General features: G+C 34.5%; 1 protein-coding gene across 1 annotated transcript; it reads left to right on the top strand.

The window, feature by feature from the left end:
* Positions 1 to 203: 203 nt before the first annotated feature.
* On the top strand, positions 204 to 6,736 carry LOC141707540 (fimbrin-2). Its single transcript, XM_074510745.1, has 14 exons — positions 204 to 445; positions 730 to 900; positions 1,137 to 1,378; positions 1,620 to 1,791; positions 2,973 to 3,011; positions 3,185 to 3,253; positions 3,341 to 3,457; positions 3,787 to 3,998; positions 4,108 to 4,263; positions 4,572 to 4,771; positions 4,904 to 5,061; positions 5,600 to 5,696; positions 6,044 to 6,135; positions 6,343 to 6,736. The coding sequence occupies exons 1-14, from the start codon at positions 359 to 361 to the stop codon at positions 6,511 to 6,513; spliced, it is 1,983 nt and encodes a 660-aa protein (XP_074366846.1). The 5' UTR covers positions 204 to 358; the 3' UTR covers positions 6,514 to 6,736.
* Positions 6,737 to 13,240: the final 6,504 nt, after the last annotated feature.

The raw sequence follows: 13,240 nt of genomic DNA on the forward strand, positions 1-13,240 counted from the left end.
TGAATTAAGAAATAGTGTAATTTTTAAAATATACACCCGTTGTAATAATTAAATAGGACTAAGGCATTAAAAAAAGTCCATAAAAATTAACGGTTGGCTTCATCTTCATTCAATTCAAAAAAGTGGCAGTTAGGAGGGAAGATAGGGGGACAAAATGGTCATATTTTGAATTTACAAAGTAATAATAATACTTATATTCTGTATCTAAAAAAGCTACTCTTTGACAGCTCTGGTGCGTCCCCATTGTTAATCTCTTCACTTTCTATCCTCCATCTTCAATCTCAACACACTGTGTTTTGCCATTCTCAATCGTTTCTAGAGAGAGAGAGAGAGAGTTTCTAGAGAGAGAAACACCGATATGGCTGGTTATTTTGGAGTCCTTGTTTCCGATCCGTGGCTTCAGAATCAGTTCACTCAGGTCGAGCTTCGGAGTTTAAGAACCTATGTAAGTTTGTTTAATTTCATTTTTATTTTTTTATATATATAGGCTCGTGCTCAAATAAGAATCGATTTTAAAACGAGAACCGAGAAGTAGTGATTTGTATGATACGGAAACAAGTCACTCTTTAGAGACACGCAAATCACCGGTGATCTACATCAAAATTACACTTACATAATTATTTATTTATTTATGTTGATTAATTGAATTAGTAAGCATCGAGTGATCGATCTGTTGTATGATGAACCTCGCTAGTAATTGAAGTGATTTTGTGTTTTGTATGTATAAAGTTCTCATCGTTGAAGAGAGAAAGTGGAGGTCTCACACTTGCTGATATGCCTTCAAAGATGTCGAGAATGAAACAAATCGGAGAGAATTTGACAGAGGAAGACATAGCTTTGTTTCTACAGGATTCTTATAAGAGCTTGCAGGATAATGTTGATTTCGAACTCTTTCTTCGGGTAATACGATTTTCTATCCATTAACACATATATTTCTGATATGAATTTTATGCAGAATTCGATTCAAGTAATATGATTTGATTCAAAGCATGATCAACTTTAATTGTTCCATTTATGTTTGCAATTACTTTTAATTTTGTATTACAGATCTTTGATCTATGTGCATATGTACGATTTATTAAATTTGTTATGCTACATCGTAGATGAAGTGTGCTTATATGATTTTGTTATGACAGGTTTATTTAAACCTTCAGTCACATGCAGCTACAAAAACAGGAGTTGGAGCAAAAAATTCATCAGCGTTCCTAAAATCTCCGACTTCTACCCTGCTTCACACAATTAGCGAATCTGAAAAATCGTCTTATGTTGCACATATCAATCACTACCTTGGACTAGATGACTTCCTCAAGAAGTATCTGCCACTAGATCCTTCAACTAATGATATTTTCGAGCTTGCAAAGGATGGAGTTCTTATATGGTGAGTGTTTGTTTAGCCAGTGTCGATATGAAACTAATTTCCCATTTCTAAAATTTGATAACGATTAGTTAAAATTGTTATAAGTTGGCGAGCTTCGTAATATATATCATAATTATAACTGTACATTAAATAAGTATCTGTTATATATTCAGACCTCAATGCTCACATCAATTCATATTCTAGAAGTTTAAAATTGATTTTAATTTGAATGGGAAATTTGAACCGTTCTATTTGGATACAGCAAGCTTATAAATGTGGCTGTCCCGGGCACAATTGATGAAAGGGCAATAAATACCAAAAGAATCCTCAATCCGTGGGAAAGAAATGAAAATCACACTCTATGCCTCAACTCGGCCAAGGCAATCGGTTGTACTCTAGTCAACATTGGGACTCAGGACTTCATTGAAGGAAGGGTATGCCATATTGCTACTAAACTAACATGACATGAAATTAGATACTATGGAACATTGTTGCATTGCTCTTTCTGCCATGATACACGGATTTTATTAGAAATCAGTATTGATAATTAGGGTCTACTCGTATTAAAATAAGTAGATTAGAGTTAACAAGATCTGATATGCTTACCCGATGGTCAGGGCCTAAATGACTTGTAGTGTTCACGTCTTAAGCAGTTTGCTGCACACTTTGTTTTTATGTTAATGTATTAGGTTCTACCGCTTTCAACTAAAGAAGTACAGAATGTAGTTTGTTGCCACCTTTCATTTTTGTCAATAGACTTAAATACATTTATCAATTTAATATCTATAACTACACATATCATTACTCGTTCGTTTTTCAATGTAATCAATGTTTTATAGAAAGGTGCAGTTTGCAATTCTTAACTGCTGCCAACAAGTTGGATTGAGTAGTATTGGATACAATGTATGATCCAATCAAACTTCCTCCAAACACCCTGAGGATTTAGCTGATAATTTAGTAATTAGTTAAATAACGTTTCCTGAATTGGTTGTGTGACTTGTGTTGGACTTGATAATTGGAAATCATGAATTCTTAATATAGGCAGTGTGCTACACATTTTTATGGTAGTGTGTGAGGTTTTCCCTCTATGAACTAAAAGAAATACATATCTTGTTTGTGTGGCTTACCTTTCCTTCTTAACAACTGACTTGAGTATATTTATCAGTCTAGACCTCTAACTAGGTTTTTTATTAAGGAGTGCTCGTTCTTAGTTCTAATTTTGGTTTTTATTTTCAATCTAATGTTCCTAACATTTTGGGTCGATCAGCTTGAATCAATTGGAATTATCTGCGGACCACCTCTGGAAGCTTAAATTATTTTCTTGCTCATTCACATTATAGTTTTCGTACCATTGACTGAATTGTAATGGTAACACTAAGCAACTATGACTTTGACAAAAAAATTGTAGAAGTTGAGAGTGAAAGTTAACCCAACCCCTTTCCTGTCAAGATGCCTCTGAGGCAATTCAAATTATTTGGTGTCCTTCTATTGACATGCTTATTGTTCTTGTTAAGTTCATCAGCTAATGATCATTTCTTATAGAATTATGGTTGCAGTAGCTTTTATATAAAACTTGTCCTCATCTTCTAAAAATTCTACTTTTTTCTATTACCAGAGGCATCTTGTGCTAGGAGTGATATCTCAAATTATCAAGGTATTTGCAGAAGGCACTGCTACTAGTTGTAATTTTTTTTAATACTATTTATAAGCGGTAATTCACATATTTAGCTAGATCCTTCTGGATATTGGATCTATCCGCCTGATTAGATTGCTGAAACTTATGTAATTTGTGTCTGTTAAGTTGGATTAATTCCTGTTCTTGTCCAGATACAATTATTAGCGGACCTCAATCTAAAGAAAACACCTCAATTGGTGGAGTTGGTTGATGATAGTAAGGTAAAGCTTCATTCTACATCAGAGGATTCACTTACTAGTTCCTAAAGAAGCATGTACTAGTAATATGTACTAAATTTAAATTCACAGGATATGGAGGAGCTGATGAGCCTAGCACCGGAAAAGATTTTGCTTAGGTGGATGAATTTTCAGCTTAAAAAAGCAGCATACCAGAAAACAGTGACAAACTTTTCTTCTGATGTCAAGGTGACTTTTTTTGTATTGTGTTGCAAATTATAAATGAGTAAAATGATCCCATTGTTAATGTATATTACCTTATTTGGATAGTTATAATTTATAACCTTTTGGTAAGTGCTAATGTTCCGCTGCACAATAGCTCAAGGTATGTGAAAAGGAAATTAGGCAAAACCTGTCTTTTTTATAATAGCAAACCTGTATTCAGTGTATACTTTTAGTATAACATATGCTATCAGTAATAATGATGGTTTTCTACAAGTATATAGCTCTAGTTAGGCTGTGATATTTGATGGTTTGGATATCACCGACCTTTGAAAATAGTTTTCTCTCCTTTGCAGGATGGAGTTGCCTATGCTCACTTACTAAACGTTCTTGCTCCTGAGCACAGTAATCCATCAGCGTTGAATGCAAAAGATCCGTTACAAAGAGCGAAGTTAGTTCTTGAGCATGCTGACAAGATGGGTTGCAAGAGATACTTAACAGCAAAAGATATTGTTGAAGGGTCTCCTAATCTTAACCTTGCATTTGTGGCACATATATTCCAGCACAGGTGATGACCGGCCTATGAAGTTGCATTCTTACAGTGATGATTTCTGATAATATTGATGAAGATATTCGTCTAACATTAGAAGGAGTATAACAGATGATTTTTGTTATAGGAATGGACTGTCAACTCAAACAAAACAAATATCATTTCTTGAGGTTTCACCAGATGATGCCCAAATCTCTAGAGAAGAGAGTGCATTTCGCTTTTGGATAAATAGTTTTGGGCATTCAACCTATATCAACAATGTCTTTGAAGACCTTAGAAATGGGTGAGTATGATCCTAAGTGCATTATGCTGTACAATTTTCCTTGAATCAGCACATATACACCTTACCTTCAGGCTTTCTGTATTTGTTATGATACCTGGTTGCAATTATGTGTGATAGTGTATTAATTAATAACCCTCTGAAAAACTAAAAGACCATTTATAAAATGTATATCAGAAATTTGGAAGTCCAGTATTTTGAACATTTCGTAAGTTAATTTTTACTGATATGAATGCTGATCATGTAATTTACTAAGTTTTTCTAGTCTGTGAATTAATTTGGCTTCTCCTATCTTGCATCCTATCTTGCAGGTGGGTACTTCTAGAAACCCTCGATAAGGTGTCACCAGGGATAGTTAATTGGAAGATGGCAACAAAGCCCCCTATCAAGTTGCCATTCAGAAAAGTAGAAAATTGTAACCAAGTAGTGAAAATTGGAAAGCAGTTGAAGTTTTCACTGGTTAATATTGCTGGAAATGATATTGTGCAGGGAAATAAGAAATTGATATTGGGTATGTTCTATCACTTGTTCTTCTTGATGCCTTTGGAAAATGAAGTTTGTTATTGCTTAACTTTAATATGTTTTTGAGAAAAAAATATTAGTTGTATGCTTCCTAGAGTAAAGACAATGCAACCCTTTTCAGCTTACATGTGGCAGCTTATGCGATGTAACATGCTTCAACTCCTGAAGAACTTGAGATATCATTCAAATGGAAAGGAAATCAATGATGCGGACATTTTAGATTGGGCTAATACCAGAGTGAGAAATTCAGGAACCCAAAGTTGTATGAAGAATTTCAAGGTATTATATATATGTATATATATCTAAGCCACTTCTTATGGTTTTAATATATTAAAAGGCAACTATGCCAATAGTCTAGTTGTCTAGCCAAGTGATACTGATTACCTACTGCTTACATAGTACTTTCTACATACCTAGTTATTAGCCTTTCTGTTAGCTAAAGGACCTAGATTGTTTGCCTTCTGCTCAAAGAATGCTCCTGTGGTCAGAGTGAGCTCTCACTGGTTGCGGACCTACCTTCCCTTAATATGGCTGTAGTTATGTTGGTTCAGTGGATTTCATATCTGAAAGTGAACACCCCATCTGAATCGTATAAATTTCACCAGCTAATATGTGTCGAGCCAAAGCGAAAAACATGTTTACTTGCAAGCAATGTTTAAATCTGATTCCTTTACCACCTTAACTATTGTAGATGCATTCTAATAATAAACTACATATATATGTCCCTTGGGTGACTTACTTTTCTTAGTTTACCTATGGATTCAGTTTTTGTTGCTTATAGTTATATATTGCTTAATGAATAATTTCATTGTTGCAGGACAAAAGTCTGTCAGATGGCATATTCTTCCTTGAGCTCCTTAGTGCTGTACAGCCTAGAGTAGTTAACTGGAGTCTTGTTACAAAAGGAGAAACAGGTATGCTTCCGTGTGCTACTAATCAAGTTCAATTAACAATTATTGTTGATATTATCTATGCACAAAGTTGGCTAACAACTCTTTAAATCATGCCATGTAAATGATAGTTACAATGATTAGAAATGTATGATAAGTACAACTTTTGCAACCAACATTCACTTGTGAAGAAACTGACTTCTAACTTCATTGGAGCTATCACTACAAACAGATAATTCATCTCAGTACTTTGCAAATGAATTCATAAATGCTCGTCATGGTGTTCATTTATCTTCCATGCTTTTCTTTCTACGAATTATTTGCTGGGAAGATCATAACTTTATTTCGTTTCAATTTTCGGGATCCTGTAGAGGAGGAAAAGAAGATGAATGCAACATACATCATTAGTATTGCAAGGAAGCTTGGATGTTCTATATTTTTGCTTCCAGAAGACATTATTGAGGTAATGTTGTAACATTTCTCACTTTTTACCAGTAATCCACTATATTTATTTTCTATATGATCGTTCAAATTGAGAATTTTATTCACTTCAAAAATTAACTTTCAATAGTAGGATATATTTGGTACTAGCTCTGCTGAGAACTTCTAGTGAACAATCAACAGTAGGCTACTATGAAATTTAATTTTTACTTATGGTATGTCTTATCAGGTGAATCAGAAGATGATCCTTACGCTCACCGCAAGCATAATGTATTGGTTTATGAACCAAGCAACCGAAGAAAGGCCATGTGTATCATCGGATAGTGAGAGCGGAAGCTTATCGGAGACCATCTCAAATTCAACAATGGATGATACTGCTTCGGAGTCATCTACAGATTAGTATTGCAACAACACAAAGAGGATTGTTTATTTTGTGGAATTGTCATGGTTCTATAGATTCTAAATCTATTCATTTTTCGTAGTGAATATAATCTATTAGTATGTTACATTACATGGAATTGATTTTTTTCCTGAATGCGTCTGTGTAAAAGGAAATGTATATGTGAATAATTGAGAGATGTATTTTGTATTAAATTGATCAAATGCATGTCTTTTCGTTTGTAGTCCCTTTGTTTTAACTTTTTTAGATGGATATCTGCCATTTATATGCTCAGACAACCCACAAGGACCACAAAAGCACTCATACATCACGCGTGCTTTCTATTTTTTTTAAACTAACAAAACTTAGATCATCTCTAATGAACCATCAAGAATGAAGTGTCAAGAGTGGGCTAAAATTATTTGGTGCCAAAATTATACGGTATAAAGTGGCTTAGATGTTTTTGAGCTGTTCACAAACCGAGATGAGCCAAGTTTTGATCGAATTAAGCTGAGCGTTAATTATTTTTTTTTACAAACAGAGTTGAGCTGAGCTTTTTTAATAAACAAAAAATCGTGTTCGAGCTCGAACTCGTTAACGAACGAGCCGAACACGAGTTTTTATCGAACAAACTCGAGCGGAGTCGAACACTAGCCGGACACGATCGTTCTCCATCAAAACAAGACCGACAATTCGTTCGTGTCGTATACTTTCGTGTCGTGTATTTTCGTGTTTCGTGTACTTGAATACCAAACACAAAACCGACATGTTTAGCGTTCGTGTATATTCGTGTTCGTGTACTTTCGTTCGTGTCGTTTCGTCTCGTGTATATCGTGTTAATTGAATATTAATATATATATAATTTAATATTAATATAAATTAAAATATAAGTTTTTTAGGTAAAAAATTTATAAAATATGTGAAATATATATATTTAGATCTCAATTCTATACAATATAATGAAATCAAATAATATATTAAAAATAAATATGCATACATTTATTATAATTCTACATATATATTTATAAAAAATATTAAAATGTAATTATAATATTTATTTATATCGTATACTTCGTGTCGTGTCGTGTACTCGAAGGTTAAACACAAAACCGACACTAAATCTCGACCGTGTACTTTCGTGTTCGTGTACTTTCGTGTCGTGTACTAAAAATACAAACACTAAATTTTCGTGTTGTTTCGTGTCGTGTAAGTCGTGTCGTGTCCAAAATTGCCGGGTCTAATTAAAACGATCTGAGCCGAGCCGAGCTGAAATAAAAAATTCTGGTCAAAACACCGGTTGACTATTAAAATAACAAACAAAATACTTTTATTTTTTTTCTAAAAATGTTGTCATATCACTAAAATATTTTTAAAAAAAATTAAAGTATTAATATGATACTAAATACTAGTTGTTAAATATATTTGAGATGTCATGTCTAATATGTTTCATGTTTAGTTTTCAGATCTTAACAAACAGGAAATATCAGTACTTACTGGAATCAGTACTTACTGGAAGTCAGAACTTAAGGTCATATCAGAACTTAAGGTTATGTCAGAACTTAAGTGCGTGAGGACTTACAGTTAAGGAAGGAAGCTGATTTACATGATAGAAGATCGAGACTAAAACAAAAGAAAATATGCATGGAAAAAATTAGAAGATAAGAAGACTTGTATAAGATATCTGATTGATATATTTTAGGAGACAGAATTATATTCCATATCAATTAGAAGTTATCTTGTAACTGTGTACTATATAAACACAGACATAGGTTTACACTATATGTGTTATCTTTATCGAGAAGATCATACATTGTAACCTAGCAGCTCTTAGTGATATTTGTTCATCATTGAGAGAGAACAGTTCCATTGTAACAGAATTTATTATATTGAATATATCAGTTTACTGTTACTTGTGTTCGAAATTGATTTGATTGTATTAAACACTGTATTCAACCCCCTTCTACAGTGTTGTGTGACCTAACAATTGGTATCAGAGCTTATCTAGTGAACACACATAAAGTAAAGATCCAAACAATCATGTCTGAAGAAGAACAAACTCTAATCAAGCCCACTAAAACTGAAGAAACTCAAAAGACTCAAACCCACAGTCGATATGAGACTATTAGGGTTCCCATACTGAGACCTTCTGAGTATCCCATATGGAAAGTGAAGATGGCTATGTTTCTGGAAGCTACAGATCCAGAATACCTTGACAGAATTAATGAAGGACCACATAAGCCAACCAAGCTCTCTGTTGTAGTTGCAGATCATCCAGCAAAGACCATACCAAAGGAGAAAAGCTGGATAGACTCTTCAGATTCTGAAGATGAGGTGAATTATGCTTTAATGGCAAATGCTGATGTCAGCCCTGAAACTGCTGAATTGAAGGTACCTCAAACAACTTATGCTTTTCATACTGATGATATTACTGAGTTGAGATTATATCTTAAAACCATGTTTATTAGTTACAGAGATCAAACTTTAACATGTGAAAGATTAACTTCTGAAAATCTTGCTTATAAGAAAAGGAATGACTATTTGGAAAAAAGAGTTAGTTAAGTTCCATCAAACTCAGAAAGAAAGAGATGATACTTTTTATGTTAGAGATGAATTGCTAAAATTGAATCAATCTCTAAAAACTGAGTTAGAAAAAGAAAGAGAGATTATCAGGACTTGGACTAACTCTGGCAGAACAACTCAGAACTTATTAAGTAGTGGAAACTGGAAAGAGGGCTTAGGTTATGGAGATGATAAAAGTGAAAAAGGAACTGAACAAATTAAGTCAATTATTGTTAAACAGACTGCTAAGCCAAAGGTAAATCCTGTTAAGTTTGTAGCTAAAACTGTAAAGTCTGATTCTGAAAAGATGAAAGAGTCTGTGACAGAAGTTAAGGAAAAGTCAACTTCTGACAAATTAGAACAGGATAAACCAGATGAAGTTAATATATGCTTAATGACTAAGAAGCAGCTTAAGCATAAGCTGAAAGAAATAAGGAATGTCAACAAGGTAAAGGCAGCTAGAAAAAATAGGAATGGAAAGAAAGGTGTGAATAAAAACAATAATTATATGCCTGTTCCTAATGCTCCTAGAAAGAAATGTTATAACTGTGGAAACTCTAACCATCTTGCTTCTTTTTGCAGGAAAAATAAGAATATAAACTCTTTACCTCCTAAGTCAGGAGTTAAGATTCAGTCTGTTAGGTTTAAGCCACAAAATCCTTGTTTTCATTGTGGTAGTTTATGGCATTCAATTTATACTTGTAAGGAATATCATAGTTTGTACTATGATTATTATCAAATAAAACCTTTTTTGAAGAAATTTACTTCAATTCCTTCTAGTATAAAGTCTGATGCAAAGTCTGATATAAGTTCTGATAAATAGCATGTTAGCATAAACTCTGATATTAAATCCGCTGCAAATGCTAACAAACTTAAAAAGGCCAAAGGATCCAAGCAAGTCTGGGTCCTTAAAACTAACCATTAGTGGTCTTTGTGATTGCAGGGCAACAGGAAAAATATCCTAGTACTGGATAGTGGATATTCAGGACATATGACTGGAAATAAAGCCCTGCTCTCAGACTTTGTAGAGAAAGCTGGCCCAGGAGTTTCTTATGGAGATGGCAACATGGGAAAAACTCTGGGATATGGAAATATTAATCTTGGGAATGTCATCATTGAAAAAGTAGCTCTTATCTCAGGACTTAAACACAATATGCTAAGTGTGAGTCAAATCTGTGACAAAGGTTATCATGTGGATTTCTTTGAAGAACACTGTGAAGTTGTAAGCAATTTTACAGGCAAAGTGGTTCTGAAAGGTTACAGGCATGGTAACATTTATGAAGCCAGACTTTCAACAAGTACTGATGGTTCTGCAATTTGTCTGTTGAGTAGAGCATCAATTGAAGAAAGCTGGAATTGGCACAAAAGGCTCTCTCATTTAAATTTCAACAACATAAATGAGCTTGTAAAGAAAGATCTTGTGAGAGGACTGCCAAAATCAGTATTTGCTCCTGATGGCCTTTGTGATTCATGTCAAAAGTCAAAACAAAGAAAATCTTCTTTCAAGAGCAAAATTGAGTCATTAATTCTTAAGCCTTATCACCTACTGCATGTTGATCTATTTGGTCCAGTCAATGTCATGTCTATTGCAAAGAAGAAATATACTATGGTTATAGTGGATGAGTTCACAAGGTACACTTGGGTGTACTTCTTGCACAAGAAGAATGAAACTGCATCTACTCTAATTGATCATGTCAGACAGCTGGATAAGTTGGTCAAAGATTCTGTTAAAATTATAAGAAGTGATAATTGCACTGAGTTCAAGAATTCAATCATGGAAGAGTTCGGCAAAGAGCATGGAATCAAACAGGAATTTTCTGCACCTTGAACTCCACATCTAAATGGAGTTGTAGAAAGAAAGAACATGACTCTCATTGAAGCTGCACGAACTATGCTTGATGAAGCAAAGCTGCCAATCTACTTTTGGGCTGAAGCTGTGCAGACTGCTTGTTTTACATAGAATGCTACACTCATAAACAAGCATGGAAAAACACCATATGAGATGGTGAAGAAAAAGAAGCCAAATCTGAAATACTTTCATGTATTTGGTTGCAAGTGTTTTGTTCTTAAGACTCATCCTGAACAGCTGTCAAAATTTGATCTAAAAGCTGATGAAGGAATTTTTGTTGGATATCCACTTTCCACAAAAGCCTTCAGAGTCTAAAATTTAAGAAAAAGGGTTGTCATGGAATCTATCAATGTATCTTTTGATGATAAGAAGATTACTGGACTTGAAGATTTCAATGATCATGATCAGCTGAGATTTGAAAATGAAGACTTAAATTCTGATGACTTAAAATCTGATCTTGTAAGTTCTGACGGGTTAAGTTCTGATGTCATTAAAACTGTGGTAATAACTCCAAAGGAAAATGCACCTGTCCAGTGGGAGCAAGCTGGAAATCCTACCACATCTCAAGACTCTCAAGAAGCATCATAACCTGTCACTGGCTCTTTAAGTTCTGATTCATCTAGTTCTGATGAGCCAAATTTTGATAATTCTGGAAACTCTGATACTTCAAATCCTGAAGGATCCAAGTCAAATTCTGAACTCTAAGAGAGCATAACTACAGGGGAAGCATCAGAAAATGCTGATGGAGACAACATGGATCATGGGGGAGGATCCAGTTCTAGAAGTCAACTTCAATCTGCAAGGAAGTGGACCAAATCACATACACCTGACTTAATAATTGGAGATTCTGAAGCAGGTATCAGATTAGAACTGCAACATCAAATGAATGTCTCTATCATTCTTTTCTATCTCAGACTAAACCAAAGAAAGTCGAAGAAGCTCTTCAAGATGCTGATCGGGTGCAAGCAATGCAGGAAGAGTTAAATGAATTTGAAAGAAATAAAGTTTGGACCCTAGTGCCAAGACCAAGGAACGGATCCATTGTTGGCACAAAATGGGTGTTCAGAAATAAAACTGACATTGATGGTATAATTACAAGGAATAAAGCAAGGCCGGTTGCTAAAGGCTACTCTCAATAGGAGGGTATTGATTATGATGGAATATTTGCACCAGTTGCTAGATTGGAAGCCATAAGAATCTTTTTGGCTTATGCTGCTCACAAAAAATTTAAAGTCTTTCAAATGGATGTGAAAAGTGCTTTTCTTAATGGAGAATTGGAAGAAGAAGTATATTTTGAACAACCTACAGGCTTTGTAGATCCTAAATTTCCAAATCATGTCTACAGGCTTGACAAAGCACTTTATGGCCTTAAGCAAGCTCCAAGAGCATGGTATGAGACTTTAGCTCAATTCCTTCTGGAAAGTGGATTTCACAGAGGCATAATTGGCAAGACTTTATTCTACCTCAACCATGGAAATGACTTACTTTTGGTACAGATATATGTTGATGATATCATATTTGGTTCTACAAATGCCAAACTCTGTGAGAGGTTTGCAAAGCTAATGCAATCAAGATATTAAATGAGTATGATGGGAGAACTCAGCTATTTTCTGGGCCTTCAAGTCAAGCAAAATGAAGAAGGCACTTTTATCTGTCAATCCAAGTACACCAGAAATTTACTGAAGAAATTTGGAATGCAAGATTGTTCAACTGCATCCACTCCCATGGTCACTACAACCCAGTTAGATAAGGATACTGGTAAATTAGTAGATATTACTAACTACAGAGGTATGATTAGCTCTTTACTCTATTTAACTGCAAGTAGACCTGATATCATGTATGCTACCTGTCTTTGTGCAAGATTTCAGGATGATCCAAGAGAACCTCACTTAATAGCTGTGAAAAGAATTCTCAAGTACCTCAAGGGTACAACTGATCTAGGATTGTGGTATCCTAGAGAATCAGATTTTAAGCTAATAAGTTACTCATGATGCAGATTTTGCAGGATGCAAAATAGACAGGAAAAGCACTAGTGGAAGCTGCCAATTTCTTGGAGGCAGATTGGTTTCTTGGTTTAGCAAGAAACATAAGTCAATTTCCACATCAACTGCAGAAGCAGAATATATTGCTGCAGGAAGTTGTTGTGCACAGATTCTTTGGATGAAGAATCAGTTACTGGATTATGGGTTAGAATTTTCTAAAATACCTATTTACTGTGATAATCAAAGTGCTATTGCTATGACAGGTAATCCAGTTCAACACTCAATGACAAAGCACATCAGCATTAGGTACCATTTCATAAGGGAACTGTTAGGTCCCAATTTGTTTGTAGAAGGGGGG

The sequence above is a fragment of the Apium graveolens genome, chromosome 2 (genome assembly GCF_009905375.1).
Source record: "Apium graveolens cultivar Ventura chromosome 2, ASM990537v1, whole genome shotgun sequence".
Classification (NCBI taxonomy): Eukaryota; Viridiplantae; Streptophyta; class Magnoliopsida; order Apiales; family Apiaceae; genus Apium; species Apium graveolens.